Source organism: Anoplophora glabripennis, unplaced genomic scaffold, assembly GCF_000390285.2.
Source record: "Anoplophora glabripennis isolate ALB-LARVAE unplaced genomic scaffold, Agla_2.0 scaffold48, whole genome shotgun sequence".
In the NCBI taxonomy this organism is placed as follows: domain Eukaryota; kingdom Metazoa; phylum Arthropoda; class Insecta; order Coleoptera; family Cerambycidae; genus Anoplophora; species Anoplophora glabripennis.
Window position 1 is genome coordinate 502,681 of NW_019416270.1, and position 22,923 is coordinate 525,603.

The window sequence follows — 22,923 nt, forward strand, 5'->3', positions numbered from 1 at the left end:
TGGGTTACTGTTTTGGATCGAACCCGTGGTTGTTAACTACAACACCCGATATAAAAGTATCTATAAACAAATTTTCAAGTTAAGTTTCCCAAAAATGTTAAGGTCTAACTAGTTGTGATAGCTTGGTAGGTGCTTTTATCGAAGTATTTTCCATTTGGATGAAATTTTTGAAGCTTTATTATGATTAAAATTTTTTCCAAGGTCAACTGAAATTCAAATTTCAATTTATTTTTCACGAGACAATTTTACCATTTCGAAATGACTACAGAACTATAACTTATTTTGATTATTATACTGATAAAAAGGTACACATTTTAAATAAAACTTGTTCCTGTCTACTCATTGTAAATGGGAAGATATTACTGTACTTTACTTCACATATGTACCTCTAGACAAAGTTGTATATTTTCTCCAGGCAAAACATGTATACATAGTACAAGTAACTTTATTAGCCAATTTTTCAGTTTTTCGTATGTTATTTTAAATAAATTTTATAGAAAATTTATTTTATTTGACCTTGTGAGTTTAATGTAATAATTTATTGCCTGCGACACTTATAGGACATTACATATTGAGATACGACTATGACTAGAAGGTGGAGATTCTGAGTTGTGTGAATTTATTTTATAGATTTGCTGAATTTGTTGAAACAGTTCTCAAATTGGATATTTTTCTAATTACATACAATGCTTTTAAAGCATCATATCCACACTAATTTAGACGATAAATTATGATTCGCTGATTATCGCAACAAAACCATTTACTTTTTCTTGGTTGAATTTCATAATTTTTGAAAATGTCCTAAGTAACATAATTACTTGACCATTTTTCTTCAATTGCCTTAATTCTTATTCCACATATTTTAGCTTATTACAACAAAGGGCTGGTCGATTATACATTAAATTTTATATGTAATTCTGTAGTAGCATTTAGCTGCTCACTACTACTTACAGCATCTTCTAGTTATTGATTGCAGTAAGTAATCCGTAACGCTGCTTGTTTGAAAGGTGTCACGCCACGTTCTAGACACTATTAAATTGAATTATCCGCTATTAATAAATAACAAAAAGTCGAATACTTAAACCCAATCGATCCGGTTGTTGTTGTTCACCGATATAACCGGTTATCATTTTTTTAAACATGTTCCGCGGACGTATCTCATGAAAAGAATTATATTATGTAACCAAACATATTAACATAAACAAACAAACAACGCCCTCGAAATTCTATAAATTCTCGTAACGTGGGATGGGGAATGAAATGATGGGAATTGCCTTTATACTGAATTAGATCATCCACTTGTAAGTTTTACTTTTTTATATACATATAATAAAACATTTCAAAGAGATTAGTGATATACAGGGTGTCCGGTAAATAATGGATAACCTTTTAACCGTGGATGGGAGATCCTAAGGTCGCTCAGAAAATCGACTTTTGTCTTAGTATAAAGTCCCTTTGTTTTTCAGTTATTTCGGTTTTTTTCGAAATTTCCGCCATAGGTTACTTTGTTGGTCACTACGGCCGCAAGAGAACGTATTATCTTTCAGTTATTTTGCGTAATATTTTGAATTGTGTTATTATTAGATGCTTATCAGAAATTTAACTAGCAATAGTAGTTCTTGTTTAAAAAAATATTAAACTTAAATTTTACGTTAGTCAGCGAAGATGCAAACGAAAGTTCTAAAGGGCATTCATAAGAAAGTGCAGTGCCTGCATCAGGAAAAGCGGAAGACAATTTAAACATTTACTGTAATTTTGAAATACAATTAAATAACAACTGAAAGATAATATGTTCTCTTGTGGCCATAATGACCAATAAAGTAACCTACGGTGGAAATTTCGAAAAAAAAAACGAAATAACTGCAAAATGAATGGACTTTGTACTAAGACAAAAGTCGATTTTCTGAACAACCTTAAGGTCTCCAATCCACGGTTAAAAGGTTATCCATTGTTTACCGGACACCCGATACAGACAAAGTTTTAGAAAAATTTCTTTATTTTCATTTTCTTTTAGAAACCGTATCATAGATTATAGACATGTCTTCTTTGTATTAATGTTTTGAATCGGGAAGAGATATAATTTTCTAAAACTTTTTAATAAAATAATTTATTCGAAATAACTAGATATCTTTATTGAACATTAAAGTAAATATGTTGCGATTAATAATGGAAAAGAATGTCAGATAAGTGACCACCTACAGCTCTACAAACCTTTCATCTTTTAGCAAAATTTTCCATCACGTGTTCATATAATAGTGGTTGAATTTTAGTGATTTGCTCAATTATGTTTTCTTTCAGATGTTAAATGGTTTGAGACTTGTCAGCATAAACTTTGCTCTTCAAGAAATCCTATAAAAAGAAGTCTAATGGTGAGTCTAATTCGAGAAATTATTCGATTACCAAATTTCTGTTTCAAGATCTATTGTTTCCGTTGCTATATGACATGTTGCACCGTCCTGTTGAAACCACATATTCTGTACATTAATATGCTCCAGTCCATATCATAAAAGGCCCATTGTTCTATATTGACCACATTTGCAACTTCATTTTCAAAGAGACACTCCACCAGACCAAAAACCACGCCAAACAGTTACTTTTTGTGGATGCATTGGTTACTCGAATATCTTCACGACAATTGTGTTTGTTTACATGTTCACCAATATCAAAATGGGCTTCATCACTAAAGATGATTTTGTTAAAAAAATCATCATTTTCTTCTTTCACTGCAAGAACCCAATTAACAAATATACGACATAATGATGATCAGCTGCCAATAATTCTTGTGTTAACTGTATTTTGTAAACCTATAAGTGAAACTCCTTATGCAAAATATTGAATAAAGCAAGTTGAACATTATTTATTATTCAGTTTTCGAAAATTTCAGGGCGTTTCTTGGCATAGTATAAGTACCTTCCAGCCAATTATATCAAGACTGCACAATAACAAGAAATTATCCTTTTAGAATCCATAATTTGTTTAAGTTTTAAAGCTATATATTAGTTATTCCAACTTAATCGGTTTCTGGATATGATTATCTCATCTGAGATTTAAATCTATTACTACTCCCAAATACCTAATTAGTTGAATTAGTACTATCAATTACGCCTATATTATTTCTGTACGGTAAATAAATATCAATTTAATTATTTCTAGGAGAATCCTTTATTATATTGACAGAGGTAGTAGCCTTAGTTTTATCTAAAATTGATAATAAATATTCAAAGTATTTAGGAATTCGTTGCAATATAAAGGTATTAGCCAATTTTCTAAAAAATAAACTTATCAAATGGAATGAAATGGTATTTGATAAGGTTTTTTAGAAAATAAATTAAAAATTATTTGAATTATCATTATTATATTATTTATTAAATTATTTCACTTGGTCCCAGGATATAAAACCGTACCATCTACAAATGATGCAACAGTGCCGATGCAACTTAGAGAAAATAAATAGTACAAGTCATAAAGAGAATTAACCCCTAAACTATTCCTTGAGGAATTCCATAAGTTACCACTCTGTAACTGCCAATAATACTGTTTATTTCCACCGATTCATTTGGCTTATCTAAATAATTTTGCATTAGATCAGATGCAGTATGACTTACACGCAGTATTTGCTTATCAAAAATGATCTTAAATTCAACTACGAATTCAAAAATGTAATAATGTATAGGGTGGCCTATTTGAGAAAATGAAATTAAATAACGCCCCCAAGATATAATAGGAATAATTTATTTTACAAAATATTAGAAATAATTCAATTATTTAAATAAATAATTGGCAAAAAGGAACCATATTTCACCTACTGGTGGTCTCCCTATGGTTTAACATATGATAAACCATAGGACTAACCATAGAACTAAATGGTGCACCTCCCCATTATGCAGCACCTGTCCGTGCTTATTTAGATGAGCTGTTCCCGAATCGTTGGATAGGGAGAATGGGCCGATTGAGTGGCCAGCCAGATCGCCTGATTTGACACGCCTAGATTATTTCTTGTGTTGATACTTAAAAAGCAAAGTATACGTTACTAGACGGGTTAATTTAGAAGATTTAAAAGCAAGAATTCGTCACGAGATACATCGTATACCTCATGAAGTTATTGATAATGTCCAAAAAGAATTTATTAATCCTCTTGGCTACTGTCAGGCAGCCAACGGTGCACAATTTGAACATTTAATTTAGTCGATTTTTACATAATCATTATCATTTTCAGTATTGTGAAAATTAAATTTTAAAATCTTCAAATATTATTTTCTTGAAAGTTTTGTTATGTAACACCATAATTTTTCATGATCTGTGTATGTAGAATGACACGCTCTTTCAAATGGCATGGTCAAAATTGGGGTTGCTATTTAAAAAAATTGTCGATGACGTCATATCTCGAACAACGATGACGTCACAAATATGGGTCGCATGTCATAAAGTGCCTTTTTTAAAAACAAAATCGACGTGCCAGGGGATTTTTTCGAAAACTTCTCAATTTAAAAAATAATTAATTTATTCGTTACTTTTCGAAAGCACTGTATAATAATAACAAAGAGAGTATGTAAACTCTGTAAAACTAAACAAGCTGATTTGGAGCAACTTATATCTAAAACATTTATTTATATCACTGACATTACCAAGGCTAAGGAAGATTTAGTTTTACTCGGTACATCCTATATGCAGTGTATTCACTTTCAGTTATATTTTAGGAAGCATAATCTATTAAAAAACTCGACCCGATAGTAGGAAAGTAAGATCAAGGGAAATTAATTATTTTATATACATATAAGGACAAACAGGTAACTTACCTGAAGTATACAGCCTTGAAAATTCTCTCTAAATGCTAATTGCTGTTGATACAATGGATCTAATGTTCGGCGAGCTGTCGAAGTTTTCGCTTTAGCTATACATTTTTTACCATTCACTAGATACACCTTCACATATGGGGCTGAAATCAAGCATAATAGTAAACATAAATTTTCTCAGTACATTTACATGTTTTATAGGTCTTCTACCTATAATATATTTAGTATAGTGGTATGTGTAATTTATAGCAAGAAGCGAAAAATGAAGAATCTGCAATTTTAAGCAAAAAAGTCCAAATTTCCTATCAGGCTTCATTTTTCAGATATCAAAATTGACAGCTTCGAAATATAAATTTCAAATTTCACAAAATAACATTATACTAAAGATTATATTCGAATAGTCAACCGCGATATAGCTGAAGAAAGATCTTTATTACTTTGAATTTGAGGTGCAGCATTTGTAATTTTGTTTTGTATAAGTTCTTCATTGTTTATTTCTTCGAAATAAGCTATTTATTTCATGTGACTCGTGAACTAACAATCCAATGGATTGATATCTCTAGAAGACATCTGAACGCGTCTANCGAATAGTCAACCGCGATATAGCTGAAGAAAGATCTTTATTACTTTGAATTTGAGGTGCAGCATTTATAATTTTGTTTTGTATATGATCTTCATTGTTTATTTCTTCGGAATAAACTATTTATTTCATGTGACTCGTGCAGTATAGTTGTTACGATCTCAATTGGAACCGCATAAAAACATTTAACTCATAAATTCTACGGAATCCATAGACGTCCAGAAAAATTTAGCCCTGTCTCGTCTAGATATGCTATATTCCGAGCTATATTACCATATAATTACCATACGATTGTCAAGTTGTTTATGTTTAAAATCGCATTGTAATAAAGCATGTCATAAAATATCTATAAGATTTATAGATAGATTTTTCAGGTTAATCGCTTAATTTATCTCGAATCATGTTTAAAGTGGGAACTTTATTTTCTTTATACATATTATAAATTGTGCGCCGCATTACATCTGGTAAAATAGTCAATTTTCTTTAATTTTGTATTTTTCCGTTTCCTCTATGTACCATGATCAATCCTTCTTTAATTACGCGATAAACTGGCCTTTTTTGGATATCTTAGTAAATTCGTTAATATGTTTCATAACATTTTTATTACATTGTTCACTATTTTCAATTTTCAAACATTCATATATATATATTTAATATAATACGTTGACTTTTTACGGTTCCACCGGTTCCACTGTTTGGGGATTTTCGTTATCCTCCGCTCTAAAAAACGTCCACGGCACTGGCAAAGCGGCAAAGCTAAGTGCACCCGTGTACCATACAAAAAAATTATTTACGACCTAGTGGACCAATACAGGTTTGCTTTGATGACCTGCGCACCGCCGTCAATTCTACATTAAGCGGACTAGTTTATACATCAGACGGACTAGTTTACCAATTAGTCCAGTTGGTAGAGGTTCGGCGTGTGTCAAACCTTGATAACCCGGAAATAATTACACACGTACACGTACGATTTTGTTTTATGTTAATATGCTGAATAATGTACGACTACGGCTAACAGGCGCAAAATATTAAGTAGCTTAGGATCTAAACGATGAAAATATATATTTTTTTAAATTGTAGGTAATTTTGCTGGCTAATCTACCGTAATGGAATATTTTATAAATATACATAAATATACGTCCAAAAATTTAAAAAACTGTGACGTATAAAACTAGGGTGACGTACAAAACCTTACCAAAACTGCAAAAATGAAGATACTTGAATTTTGCAAATTGCTTTTAGTTTCTGCATATTTACACTATGTGTGTACCAAATTTCAAGTGTCAGCAAAGCTTCGAACAAATTTGGCAAAGTTTCGAGTTTCAGATGCCGATGAATGTATAACACCTTATAGAACAAAAAGTTTTGCTCTCCTGATTTTCGGCTTTAGCGTCATTATTGTATATATATTGAACTATAGTTTTCGAAAGTTTTATCACTTTTTGTTTATAATTGACATTTTTACAGCAACTTAAAAAAATTGGCGTTTTATACCGTTTTTTCAATCTCACGGCTTTGTTATTGCAAATTTCGTAATCGGACCACCGCCATTTTGTAGCTATTTTTATTACGAACAAAATCATGTCCTAAGCATTTTTTCGTACAAAGTCATCCCGCTGAGTTATTTAAAGAAAACTACTAAAAAAAATTTTTTTCACGATTAAATTGTTAATAACTTTTTTTCCTGATAAAATACTTTGTCAGCAAATTAGCCTGTTATTATACTCATCATTTAAAGTAGACCTGTGTAGTTATTTCCGAGTTATCAAGAAAATGTCACCAACAGTAACTTTTCGGCCTCTGCCGACTGGAGTAAATACCAAATTCGCCGAATTGCTATTCGAGTATAAATTACGAGACACGCCATGGTTAAAGCATAAGAAGAAATTTCAGGAGAAGTGCATATGGTCCTGTGCTTTAAGATTTGCAGGTTCCAATTGACATCATAACAACTATAACAATCCAATGGATTAAGATCTGGCGCTCTAGCAGGCATCTGAACGCGTCTACCTATTCACCGTCCATTAAAATGGTGTTCTAACCGTTCTACCACATATCTTGCAACGGAACATCTATGACACGCGCAACTTATTCAATATTTGCAGGTATAAGGCGACACTAAAACAATGTTGATAATTTGTAAGTAATTTGTAGTATCCGATCGTTGAAAATGCATACCACATGTTAATAGAAAATCTGATGTAGAAAATTGGGTCTCCTAATGCATAAGGATTTTGTACTGACTATACATTGATGGCAGTTTTTTATTTTTTATTTTCTTTATTTTTAGTAAAAGTGTCTTCGTCGTACCATAAAAAAGAATTGGAATTTTCTTCGAGTTGCTTGCGAAGCTATTTTGAAAATACCAATTTTTGCACTTCATCTCCTAATTGTAAGTGATGGATACGCTGATAATGGTAAGTGTATTGAAGGTGCAGCATTTCTTTGTGTAAAGTCCTCCAAGCGTAATTTTGAGAAACTTGGTTCGTCAAGCGCTGCAATAAATTATTTCTCCTTGTGCAACATTGTATCGTAAATGTACACCATCATGAGGATCATCAATTCCACACTATTAAAGTTTTTGAAGCATCTGAAAATACTCAGCGGGACGATTGATGTCTATTCTGTTTTATAAATATCAACTGATAACTATCAGCCTGCTATACAAAATATGTTTACTTTTTGCATCAAGCACACGTTACTTAAATGATTTTGTTTACACATTGCTACTGTTACTTTCTGTATAATTTGAATTTATCTTTGAAACTTGTCAACCTTAATATATGAAATACAAAGCCCGATAGGAAAAAATGATGGTATTTCGTGATTCTTCGGTTAAAATTAGATTTTGAAACAGGTCCCTAATTTTTCAACTCCTGATATAAATCAGTCTATATTATTATCATCGTTTCTTTTTCTTTGACTGAAAATAAGAAATCATTAAGAACTTTAAATATTTTTAATTAAATAAATACATTTTGTATATCAAACTGTTTCTCTCTATAGTATTATTTTTGTATATAGGTATGCTATTTTTTCGTCTATTAAATTTTAACTAAATAAATTAGTAACAATTCTTCCATAAAAGAAAGTATATTTTCCGAATACATTATGTGGCTATCATTTGTTGTCGGAATTAAACAGAAACAGTGTTTTAGAATTACTCTACTTACTTTTAAAACAGACGAATTACTGCGCATTAGTATTATACCATATGTAGGTACATCTCAATGATATAGATCCATTATTTACAATCAAAAAATGGTGACAAAAACATACGACAGAATTACGACAAATAAAATAGGCCAAACTTAAACATCTGCTATTAAATCCACATAATGCATGGTGTACTGAAAGGTCGGCAAGTTAATTAATTTGACACTGGATTTGACTTACTAATAACATATCGCCGAAATTGCAGCAAAAAATAGTAGCGAATATTGTATACATTCAATACTTAATAGTAGGTAGTTTACGTGAGGTATCACAGATGGTAATCATATAGTGTATATTTATTTCTAAAAAGAGGCATTGTATTTAAATGATATTAATGACAATTTTGTAGTACGTGTTTATATATAAGAATAGGCAGAATGGTGTGCAGCATGTAGGTAATTATTAATAAATAACTACATCTGGCAATTCCTGTTTTTCTTATATATATATAAGGTGTTTAATGTTGAGTTGTACATACTGATTGTGAGTGGTAGCAACTTTGGCGAGTATATAATTATCACTTAAAAAGTTCTAGGCACAAAAATTTATGGATATTCGAGAGGATTGTTATACTCCATATACATACTAATGAAGACTTTTGAGGTTGCAATTCTAAAATTCCAGGATTGTACTTGGAAAATTATTGTTCTTTTGAGGCACCTCTAAAAAGTTGGACCTGTATGGCACATTGAAAGGACATTGGATAAATCCTGCATTGTTTTGTTTGTAACACTTCTTGCAATTTCTGAATTAACAACGAAATTCTAGTTACACATTCTCTTCAATATTATTCTAATAAGAATAAATACAGTTACAGTCAATATTTCAGTTCAGTGTCACGACTTCCTACTGTACTTTTCCAGGTTTTGAAGGTCCTAAAGAATGAATATTTTCAATCACATATCGTATCGGAAATGTTTCCTCTGTATATTGAGAGAAAACAATTAAAAAATTCAATGTGTTTCTAACTAGAAGGAATTTAAAATAATCAGTAAATAATTTGCAACAACTTTTCTCTAATATTCCTAAGTCTAAAAGTAGTCGTTAGTTCACTTAATAACTTTCAGTATAATTGTAATATACAGGGTGTTACAAGTTCTAATCGGGAAACTTTATCAGGTGATAAAACATATTATTTTAAGCAAAAACTTTCAAATATACGTGGGTCGCAATACGCTTCATTCGCGGTATACAGGGTGTTAATAATTACTACGAAGACGTTTGAGGTATGCCTAGAATTTATCTAATATTATAGGTCAGCTCATCATTATAGTTGAATAAATTCAAAATAACTTTAAAACTACTTTCGTTACAAACATAATTTATGGGTTTTCTCTTGTTGCAAATAGTTTCAAATACCCAGGTTTATATAAAAGTCTTTGCTGATAATCATCTGTTCTACGACAAGTTTCCTGATTAAATAAAAGCTGAAACACCAGCAGATTTTGCTGATAAGAAGTCGCATTACAGGATATCTAATTATTTAACCTACTACAGATGTAATAGATTATACTTCTTTATAAAATATAAAGCAACAAAAATAATATAGGATGAATATTTTCAATACAAAATTCTATTAAATATTTTTAACATACTACTTCTAATACCTACTGAAAAACTAGATTATTAAATAAATCTGTTACTACATACAAATGTCGTTATTTCAGAAATAAAAAAGTATGTACTTTTAATAAGCTGCAAGAAATAGTAGAAAAATATAAAGGAGTAACTTTTCCGATATGACGGAATTCATCAATGTTTATAAAATTAAAATAAGAAGTTGTATTTTAAATACAAAATACAATATGAAACTATTAGTTCTAACGAGCGTTCAAATAAAAACATGGTCAAGTTGGTTCTGAAAATTTTGACGTAGGGCGTAGCGTATAGCAAATGAACTTAAACGTCATCTGTCAAAGCGCTATATCGCCGCTATCAATTTGAATATTTTCGTTTTAAAAAGCGTTTAAAATGGTGTTTTCTCAAGAACAAAAAGTGTTTATCATAGAGTCCTACTTTAGAAATGGACGCAAGATTGATGGAATATGGAAGTATTCTATTGAGGAATGTTTCATAGAATTTCAAAATCAATTTCCCGGCGTTGTTGAGTACAAAATTTTTCAAAGTGCAGTTCAGCGTTGTGTTAATGTTTTTCGTGAAACGGGCAGTGTAACAAGAAAAGAAGGAAGCGGCCGACCTAAAAAGCGGACTGAAGAATTAAAAGAAAATGTCCAACAAATAATGGAAAATGCGCCAAGAACTTCTGTACGTGTTTTATCACAAATGGTGGGAGTATCAGTCGGTACCTGCCACACAGTGTTAAAAAAAGATTTGCGTTTGTTCTCCTATCGTTTAACTTGTCAGCAAGAACTTCATGAAGTTGATTTTCCGCGACGGGCTGTATTTTGTGAATGGTTTTTAAACAACTACGGTGAACTTCATAATATCACCTTTTTTTCTGATGAAGCCTGGTTTCATTTAAGTGGTTACGTAAACTCACAGAATATGAGAATGTGGTCTTCTGAAAAACCAGATAACTTTTTTGTCGAGGGCCCTCTACACGCTCAAAAAATTGGAGTTTGGTGTGCTCTCAATCGAAGGAGGATTTATGGACCTATTTTTTTTAATGGTACTCTTACTGCGCAAAGGTATAGAGAAGAAATTATCGCTCCTTTTGTTAACCAGCTGGAAGAAAACGAAATTACAAACTTTTACTTTCAACAAGATGGCGCAAGGGCACATACGGCAGGCGAGACGATGAATATGTTGAGGGAAGTTTTCCAAAATCGACTAATAAGTCTCAATGCTGAACATGAATTTCCACCGAGGTCATGTGATATTACGCCGTGTGATTTCTTTTTGTGGCCTTACCTTAAAAACACTATTTTTGAACTGCCTATTCCTGATTTAAACCATCTGCAGGCTCGACTTATAGACAAGATTCGTGAAATTAACAATACCCCGAGCATCTTAGAAAATGTCTTTAATTCTTTGAGGAACAGGTGTGAAAAGTGCTTGGAACAAGGAGGGGGACACTTTCAGCAGCTGCTTTAATTTATTGTTATAACAAGGAGGGGGACACTTTCCGCAGCTCCTTTAATTGTTTGTTATTGTTATCACGATTATTCTTTAAAATAAAGTTATATAGTCATTAACGTTATTGAAACTGACAGCTGCTATACAGCTCGTTGAGAAATGAGGTTAAGTTGGTCGCTATAAGCTACTCCCTACGTCCAATGTGTCAGAGCCAACTTCGACCACGTTTTTATTTGAACGCTCGTTATCTGTTCTCATTGTTAGAATAATATTAAAAAAAACACTGATTAATAAAATGTGTGATAACCAGAATTTCATTGCTAATTAAAATGTTAAAAAAATTGCCACGAAAAATTCAGATCCATGATCTTTCTTAATAGTTACATAGTTCCATACATACATACTTAGTTACATAGTAATAGTTACTTAATATGCTACACGAAATAGTAGAAAGTTATATAGTATGGATTTTTCGGAGAGGCCACAGAATAATACATTTTCTAAGTACAGTCCTGGAACTTTGAATTCGTCTATTTATTCTATTAGTCTTCGACGGTGTATAGTGTATACCAAAAATATTTTTTTCAAAAGCTATAGCCAAAATAAGTTCCGCACATTTGCACTAATTTAACTGGTTTTGTATCTCTTAAGATAACCCAGATTTCCTTGGCGCTAGATTATCCTCAATGAACAAATTTAAATTAATTTGACTATTACTACTATTCAACTATTATTGAATCTTCTAAAGAATGTATTAAAATAAAAAATTGAAAATTTTAAATTGAAAGTACCTATATGTACATTTTATTGGTATACACCTTTGCAAGTACTAATTAATTGTTAGTATCTACGTTTCTAGTACATCTTGGGCATTTTTTTTACCCACCTGGTAACACCTTAGACCCAGGTCTTGCTTGGAGACCTCTGGCTCTGATAACCTCAACCTCCAGGAAGCCTTTCTGGTAACACAGGGAGAGCTGGATGTCTCCAAGTGCTGGCGCCCCCAAGACTTGCCTTCCTACCAGCTGCCCAGGACCTAAACCATCTATAAAATCAGCCAACTGACCACCTTCACCTGCGAGACGCAGAGAAGGCGACCACCTATGAAAGACAAGGCTATGAGTACATCTCCAAAAGTTTAAATCAAGGCAAATTGAGATACTCAAGATGATAGATCACAGTACTCCCCAATTTGCATTCAACTATATACATAATAAAATATAGACTGGAGGCTATGGTAAAAATCAGTATGAGTTTCAGAGCAGACACAGAGACGTACATAGAGAGAGATAGAGAAACCGGGCCAAATAGACTAGACTACTTGTGTAAAATTTTGGTGAGTTTAGTGTAAAAACCGTGCCATCAAGACGGTGCTCTTGTACATGCAGAAGGACGAAAGGAAAAACTTAGTTTATCTCATTTTATTATTTGTGGTTTAGTTATTTCATCACACTTTCATTTTAATTGTTTCGTTTTTTAAATGAGCGTTTAAGTAAGAAACATGCTTAAAAATAATAAATTAGTATACATACCAACTCATGTCGAGCAAACACCATCGCTTAAAAAAACTTTCGCAAAGCTGTGTTAAAGAAACTGGGAGCCATTTTCTGTTGCATGCTTGACGACGGTGTCCGCATTGAAGATCCATTCTTGCGGTGCTATTACGATATTTGAATGCTAATACTGGTAGTATTCGTTACTTTTTATTAATCCTCTGTTTTGTTAAAAAGAAATGATATCGAGCTGCTTTTGGTTTTTATTTTATTGAACTTATATACATGTTAATAAAACTGAAATGGAAATATATTTATAGCACAGCTCTGAGTTTGCTGATCATCTTGTTCGCGAGATGTGCGGATTAAGAAGAGAATCCCCAGTAAGAGTAACAGAGAAAGGAGACCTAGTAGGGCAGGAACCCTCGACTTGGTAAATTAAAGATTATTTAATGAAGGTTTTATATTATATATTTAAGTATTTACTTAAATCTATTTATATCTATTTCAATTCACAATTTAATTCACAACTAGTTAGTAATTATTCTGTTGATATTTTTTAATATAATTTGACTAGTATAACTTAACAAAAAGGCATGTATGATTGCTGCGAAGTTGTTACCTGGCAAACCTGACAAAATGATGCCAACAATAATTGTCAAATAATAGCACTTGCGTTAATTACACAGCCCCACAAAAAAAAAGGATCGGATCTGGTATTCAGACTCTTGTATTTCTCTGAATCCGAATCTGCCTTCAGATTTGGCCCAATAGGTCTTAGTTTTCGGGAAAATTCAAAAAACAGGTCAAAATTCACAAAAAACGTCATTTATGATCGACGAAAGTTATAAAAAATCAAATAATTCTACCAGCTCACTAGACGTATGATTTTTCATTCGTTTAATTCCAATTTATCATCATAGAGTCAGACAAGCTGGTCCAATTTCATTCAAAAACAGAAAATAGATCAAACTGCTTAAAAACGCCATTTTCATGGCATAATTCGTGTTGCAGAGTTCTGGATCCATCTTTTTATCCACCCACCCATTTATGAATTCATACATCTTTCTATCCAGTCGTTCATGCATGAATACGCATATTTATTCATCCACCTGTACCACCTATAAAACCCACCCATCCACCCATCTATCCATCTACTTTTTGTACTGAGAGATAACAGCCTAGAAGATTGAGAATGCAATAAAACTTGTAGAATACTCTACTTTCTAAACAAAAGAAAACGATATCTACAAACCATTCTTATTTTTATTGCTATAACGTGTTCTCTTTTCTTCAAAGAATCTATGCAAAGGGTTACGCTTTCGTTTAGTCCCTCTATTTTTCGTTTCTCTTTTTAACAACCAACAAAAATCGGCCATCATGTTTTCATCCCATCTTCCTTGATATCGTTGTTCTAAAAAGCTTCATATCCTGATGAAATCGTTCGCCTTGTTCTTCACTATAATCTCCAAGATTTTCATGAAACCAATCCAGATGTGAATGAAGGAAGTACAACTTGTAGTTCATCAAACATCCCAGATCTTGGAAGCCTTTTATCATTTTTGATACAATTTCTTAGTATTTAGGACTCTTGTTGTTTCCTAAAAAATTTGTCGTTACAGCTTTGAAACTAGTCCAAGCACTCGTCTCAACGCTACTCATTGTGGTGATGAATGTTGGCATCCTTGAACAATGTCCGAATCTGAGGTCCATCGAAGACACCTTCTTTCAATTTCCCCTCAGAAATATTCGGAAATTCGAAAACACTATGGCCGATTTTTATTGGTTGTTAAAAAGAGAAACGAAAAATAGAGGGACTAAACGAAAGCGTAACCCTTTGCATAGATCCTTTGAAGAAAAGAGAGCGTATTATAGCAACAAAAATAAGAATTATTTGTAGATTTATTATATTTGTCGTTTTCTTTTGTTTAGAAAGTAGAGTATTCTACAAGTTTTATTGCATTCTCAATCTTCTAGGCCTAGACTGTTATCTCATCTCTCAGTACAAAAAGTAGATGGGTAGATGGGTGAATGGGTAGGTTTTATAAGTGGTACAGGTTGATGAATAAATATGCATATTCATGCATGAGCGATTGGATAGAAAGATGTATGAATTCATAAATGGACGGGTGGATAAAAAGATGGATCCATGGTTTTGGACCAGCTTGTCTGACTCTATGTTGATAAATTGGAATTAAACGAATGAAAAATCATACGTCTAGTGAGCTGGTAGAATTATTTGATTTTTTATAACTTTCGTCGATCGTAAATGACGTTTTTTGTGAATTTTGACCTATTTTTTTAATTTTCCCGAAAAGTCAGACCGTTGGGCCAAATCTGAAGGCAGATTCGGATTCAGCGGTGAAAAATACATGGAAATACATGGGTCTGAATACCAGATCTGATACTTTTTTTTTGTGGGGCTGTGTTATTTTTGTCACCTTCATTACAGTAGGTAATTAATATCATCTTCGGAAATAAATGTCTGACAATCAATTAGAGCGTACTCCGCCAGAACTGCGAGAAGCTGAAGAAACAGAAAAGTTGATACCAGAAAAAAACAAACTAAACAAACTATAAAGCGTATCACAATTGGTGCGTCATTAAAGATAATGAAATTAGAAACTTCTGTACATATTTTGGTGACTAAATTTAAAAAAATCCACATTAAGGTTAATATGCGGACAATGTTTAACTTTGGACACAAAATTAATATCAGTAATTTTGCTAGATTGAAGATATTTGGGAAAAACGTAATCTTGGTTAAAATACTAAAATAGTAAGCGTGTTTTATCACGCAGATTATTTGTGCATATTAATTGGCTTTTAATAATGAATTGGTGTTTTAAGGTGCTTGATTATTGGAATTTCTGAAGTTTGCAGGAGTATTGAATTAATTAGGTCGAAAATTGGAACCATATTTTTTTTTTGAAAATTGAATAGCGGCAGCACAAAACTTACCACCCCCTTTCATTTGTGATAACTAAACTAGAACTGATAAAATTGGTAAATCAGCATAAAGATCATAGCAAATACATTGACAATGTAAGTATTTTTGTGCAAGTTAAATCTCTTTGGATGATGAACAGTTAAAAATTGTTAGTATGTTAGCAACACAAATTATGTAGATAATCAAGGAAACTCTACTATTTCTAATTTAACATCTACAAATGAGACAGGGCAATGTAATTTTAAATATTGTATAGAAATCATAGTCTGAATGTATCGCTTAAATGTGGCAATTAATATCAATACTGCACAGATAATATATACAATTTTTATGAATTAAATAAAACGTTATTTCTGTTATGGATGGTTTTATTGCACTTTAAATGTTAGGTGACGTTTTGGTAGCAGGAAAATGTCCCTCCCGAGTAGCTAAGAAGTGGAGTAAACTATAACTCAGTTTTCGACCTTTGAATCAAATTTAGAATTTTGTGATTTGTATTTTCTGTCTCCGTTGTAAAAACTAATAACGTGCAAATTAGTCAAGCAATTATATAAATATGAGCAAAATACCTAAGGAAATGAAATATTGCTGATGTTATAACAATTTTATATTAAAAATGTTTTTTATTAATAAAAAACAAAAGCCCAAATTCGAAATATTATAAAATGAAATATACAGGGTGTTTTCAACCGTGCACGCCAAATTTTACCTGGTGATAAAGCATCTCAAATCAAGAAAAAGTTTATATAAATCTAGACCGTATAACTTTCCGTTTTGGTGATGTAGAGTATTGAAATAGCAAAAAAAACACATAAATTGATAACATGTTTTTACTCTAATTCTATGCAGAAATTTTTGTTGATATATCAACAGATATTTGCCGTATACGGCAACCAGTGAAAGATAAACTAGGAGATACAGTCGCAAAGAACTTTTGACACCACCGAATATTTTGGAAGTTAACTAAGTTTCTAAGGAAAAATGTCTGCTTCCATTTTATTTATTTATTATTATTTTATTTTGTAAACAGGTCATATTTGATTAATTATACATATATTTTTAATTTTTTATAAAATAAATAGAAAACAACTTCAGTTATCTATTTCACAAAGAACTATAGAAATTCATTCTTGCAAATTAGATGATTTTAAAATAACTATGAAAAGTCCAAACAAGTCATAGGTGTATGAATTTTAAATTTTCTAAAAATGACCTACAAAAATTTGTAAGTTTTACAATAAATTATGCATATGTGTAAATGTTAACACCACACCAAATTTGAATCAATTTGTTATAAGCATAGCAAAGATTTCATAAATAATATGATTTCAAAAACCGACCAATACGGCCCTGTACAGTGAAAACGGTGAGACTTAGACCCTTGCTTTATAAGGCAATTCTGAATTATTTATTGAGTTCTATTTGTGATTAAAGTTTGATTCACTCGAACTGAAATACCCTGTATATCAACGTTTGCCCATAATGCTAGGTCACTGCCTTAAGGCTTATCAATTTATGTCAATCATTTTAAGAGTTTTTTTTTATATAATTAGGTATTTTTGCGACACTGAAGAAAAAATAAGTAACCCTTTGTTCAAGGAGTTGATTTTGTAAATTTAATTTTGCCTAACTAGACACAATTAGTCACTACAACACAGTTACGTTTAGAAAAACTCTGATTTCGTTATTTTCATCTTCAAATGGTTTAAAAGTGAATTGTGACAATTTTATTCTTTTGTTTATCTATCAAATGGAAGAAAGAAAAAGAAATACTGATTCAAAGAAAAAGACCAACTGAAAATGCTACACATAAATAATTACGAACAATATTTTAAGAAACATTTTAAAAAATGTGATTTTTTTAATTTCAATATTTCTTTGTATTGAGATATTCTCTCACTAGGTATAGTCTGGCGTGTGCAATTAGGAATAACTTGCATAAATTGTATTAACATAACATTGAACTAATTACTCGAGTTTGAAATATAATTTTATGGTACCTACTAAAAATAAATTCAACATAGGCACTACTACTTTAAACATTTCTTTGAAATCTTTTAAAAATATTTTGTTTACAAATTTACATTACGTGTCACTTTCTCATTACTCTATTTTGAAAACATAACCACTTTGGAAGATTACAGTTATTTACAATTTAATGAGATTTCAAACAACCACAACACTATTTTATACCACATAATTTTACAACCATACCGCTTCCAAATTAGAAAGGTATTTTCGTTGGATCTATTAAGATCTTTCGAAAAAATGTTTATTCTATACATATTACTTTAATATTAGAGATTATGTCCAGGTATGGAATGGATATTTTATAATATCAAATATCTTAACATTTGGGATAACGGAAAGTAAATAATTTAAAGGAGGTAATAACAGTGTTTTTAATAAATAACGTTAATAAATCAAAATTGCTTATGGTGTTGATAAAACTTTGAAGGATATTGTGAGAACATCGAAGAAAATATTTTTTTCTAAAACTTTTAGATAATTGTTCGAATTTCATGTATTAATTTCTTTTTTACTTAATTTTACCGTTAATTTAAAAACTAACAGAGTTAGATAAGCTTTCCCATTTACTTTTTCTCTCATATCAAACTTTCTAATTCTCAAGGATTTTTTTTATCTGGCCTTTAAAAAGATGGAATACTATTAATAAAAAAGTTTTTAAGGATAAGCTTCATATTAGGGAGAATTTTGAAAATAAAATGTCAAATAGTTTACAAAATTACTAAGTAAGTAAGAACAAAAGTAGTAAAGGATTAAAAATATATAGAAAAAGGGTTGGTAAATTGAATTGAAGATAATTATTATTCATTTGTTTCAATTAGCCTAATACCTTTAAAATAAAGGAAAATCTTGTAGTATTATTTTTCTGTGTTGGAGTTTCATTTTTGTTTCTAATATAATTAAATGTATGTTTTACATATTAGTGTTTATATTTATTTTTTTCTCAATTCGACCAGCCTTAAAAAAATTAATAAAACTGTTAATATTAGGCAACCTTATCCTACTAATTGCATTATATAGGGTGTCCCAGAATATATGGGCAATTTCTCGGATTTATACGGGGGACGTTAAAATAACATGACAAGTCCCTATAAAAATTTTCCCTAAAGAGCCTCCCTACGTAGATAAAGGCCCCTAAAGAATGCCCCTGAAAATGGATTTTTTTATACCTTTTAAAATACTTTGTGTAATTTAAATATTTTTTTATACGATGGACAACAGGTAAGACTCCTTAAAAATTGACTCATGAAAACAATTTGGCTTATTTAGTTTTCCAGGGACGGACTAGCTGTAGTACAATAATGTCAACTTTTTTTACACCCTTTACGATACAGACACAACAATAATATTTTTAAATAGCTTGAACCTTAAACTAAAAAAGCACGCATGGTTGTTATCGATAAAAATAACTGTTTTCGAAAAATACTATTTTTATTTAATATAATTTTTATTATATCCATAAAGAGAAACAAACCGATGAAATTCGCATACTTTCTGTGCCTATCTAAAAAAATGTTAAACATTTATTTTTTCCTAAAAATAATTAAATTACACAAAATATTTTAAAAGTTAGTTAAAAAAAATTGATTTTTAGGGGCGTCCTTTAAGGGCCTTCTAATAGTCCAACCAAATTACACTTGGAGAAAAAAAAATTGTTACCTGGACTTTTATAAGTGGAAATGGTATAATAAATATAAAAAAAAATAAATGCGTGAGCAGGAGCGGCGGAGGGTTGATTTGGGGGGTTGAAAAGTTATGAAAAATTGTATCATTGGGATTTCTGGCGAAAGTTGACGTCAAACAAAAAAGTATCCAATACAAAAGTTGTAGATCATGCAAAAATCTACAACTTTTGTAGAGGTCACTTTTTAACATAACCTCAAAATTTCCGAGAAAAATGCGAAAAACAGGTTTTTTTCTGATTTTTCGTTTTTTATTTCTCATTTCCGCAAAAATAATTTAATTTTGACGAAACTTGGTGAAAGTATACCTTTCTCTGTCTTAAATAACCTCAATTTTTTTTAGATAAAAAGATCAAGAAGTTTCTGAGATATTCATTTTTTTCTGCCTGAAACACTTTTTTTTTCAAAGAAAAATTCTACTTAAAAAAATCATCGTACAGAGTTCTGCCGATAACCATTTTCTTCGTTTTACATATACTTTTTGGTGAAATAAAAAAATCTGTAATAACATTTCAAAAACATGCTCAAAAATGCAAAAAAAAATAAAAAATGACTTGCAACAATGAATTTTACAGTTATTGTTGATAATTTATTTAAATTAAAAAAACATTCAAAAACTGATTACACCATTCAATTCTACGGAAAAAAAAATAAAAAAAACTGTGTTTCATTGTTTGACCCAAAACTTTATTTTTGTAAGTATTGCTATAAACATCTAAGTCAAATTACAAATGCACAAATAAATGACAAATTATCTCTGGATGATTTGAGATTTCAGCAATACAAAGTATTAACTGCAAAGTCTACTGTTAAGGCGAAATCCGAAAATCCGAAATTTTGCAAAATCGTTTTATTTTATTTCTGGCTTTATTTGAAAACTAATTTTAAATAAATTGCATATTTAGATTGCCACTTTTTTCGCTCTATCCAATGGCGACAACATTTTTGCAATCCGACGTTTCGTCTTCGACGGGCCATCGGCAGATTAATTTTTTTAAATATATCGCTGCTATTTTTATGACAAAATCTAGTCATTTTTAATTCTGTATTAGACTATATTACTACTACGGTAGTTTTTGATTTTTTTAAAATTTAAACAAATTAACAATTACTGAAAATTTCATTGCTGCAAGTCATTTTTTACTTTTTTTTATTTTTGAGCATGTTTTTGAATTGTGATTGCAAACTTTTTTATTTCACCAAAAAGTATATGTCAAAACGAAAAAAATGATTACCGGCGGAATTCTGTACGATAATTTTTTAAGTAGAATTTCTCTTTGAAGAAAAAGTGTTTCAGGCCGAAAAAAATTAATATCTCAGAAACTTCTCGATTTTTTTATCTAAAAAAATGTGAGGTTATTTAAGACAGAGAAAAGTATACTTTCACCAAGTTTCGTCAAAATTAAATTATTTTTGCGGAAATGAGAAATAAAAAACAAAAAATCGGAAAAAAACTGTTTTTCGCATTTTTCTCGGAAATTTTGAGGTTATGTTAAAAAATGACTTCTACAAAAGTTGTAGTTTTTTGCATGATCTACAACTTTTGTATTAGATACTTTTTTGTTGACCTCAACTTTCGCCAGAAATTCCAATCATACAATTTTTCATAACTTTTCAACCCCCCAAATCAACCCTCCGCCGCCCCTGCTCACGCATTTTTTTTTTTTTCGTTTATTATAAGCCCCTTTACCATTTCCATTTATAAAACTCCAGATAACAATTTATTTTTTTTTTTCCTCTAAATGAGTTAATTTGATCGGTCTATAAGGAAATTTTTTATAGGAACTTGTCACGTTATTTTAAAGGTCGCCGTATAAATCCGAGAAATTGCCCACATATTCTGGGACACTCTGTATAAGTATTACCCAATACCATTTCCTCACAGTACACTTATTTTCCAAAAACATCTGTCCGCGTTTCTTGTTTTCATAGTTGCATGGTTTCCAAAAATCATAATAGCACTACAATCTACGTCTAAAGATCATCAATACAAACACCAAGTAAACGGCGGGACTATCGATGAAAGAATGAAACTAATATTATCAATGCAACACTGCAGCCAAGAGCACGATGGATTAAAATCTGGTCGACGTGGTGGCTACTTACGAAGATCCCTCGGAACTTGATATGGAGTTGAGGCTTGAAGCTCTCTGACTGCTATCTGTCGAACGCGACGGTATGCTAGGGACGACCTCCTGAGAGCGTTGTATGCTGCTACTTGTGGATACGCGCTTTCTATTGTAACCACTATCTGCATCCATAAAATCATCAAGCACATAAATCGGTATTATCTCTAATCCACTGCATTTAAAAATATCAGCGCACACAGTAATATTGTGCGGAAACAATATACAACTAGTGTATTGTCGCAATGTCATCCTTATGTTTACCTAGTAAGGACTACTTTCTGTAGAGGTGTAGAAGGTGAGTTTAATGTAAATTGGAAATAGAGACGCAACAGTTATATAATGAATTTGAAAATATATAAGTATACCTCTCTGTCTTTCTTTATAATTATTATTTATAATAATAAAATGGTGCAAAATCTACACATGTGTAACATATCCACTTAAAAAGGTATAGGCGAAAAAGTGATATTTTAAAAAAAGGCATTTTGTTTTTTTATGCCAAATTAGTAACACATTTGAAATCTTTTGTGCTTATTCTTAAGCAACTTAGTATATTTATCCCGATTCAGCAACTTTACATGTATCTAAGATTTCTCTTTGAAATATCGTAACTTCAAAGAAGTAGAAGGAAATAGGAATAGAATTATGAAGACTTATGTATAGGAATTTCAAGTAATTCTAATTTTCGTTTACTTGTGTACGTATAAAAATTGTAAAAATGATTTATGATTTTTCTTGAATATTTTAGTTTTAAATAAAACATTTCTCTTAATAATAATTTCTGATATCTGCCATAACTTTTTTTGAAAATCTTGACGAGGGAGCGTTATTGGAAAAATCACACTCTCGCCCGAGATACAACGTAAAATTTAACTCATTCAGTAGAATATCCAATGAGTTTGTGTATATTGGAATAAGTCACTTTCTTAAAATTATGTCTATCGCAAACAGTGAAAGAAATCTGATCAAATTCAGTCTTTTAGCCCAATCTTCCTTACTATTAGAGATAGACTCCT

The 22,923-nt window shown here is 31.0% G+C and overlaps 1 protein-coding gene across 1 annotated transcript in view; it reads right to left on the reverse strand.

Annotated features, from left to right (window-relative positions):
• LOC108904963 (regulating synaptic membrane exocytosis protein 2) overlaps positions 1 to 22,923 on the reverse strand; it is a 144,528-nt gene that overhangs the window by 3,749 nt on the left and 117,856 nt on the right. Inside the window, exons 14-15 of the mRNA XM_018707697.1 lie at positions 12,512 to 12,726; positions 4,797 to 4,936 (exon numbers count right to left, since the gene is read on the reverse strand). Coding sequence (XP_018563213.1) covers positions 4,797 to 4,936; positions 12,512 to 12,726 — 355 coding nt within the window. The remainder of the gene's footprint in view (positions 1 to 4,796; positions 4,937 to 12,511; positions 12,727 to 22,923) is intronic.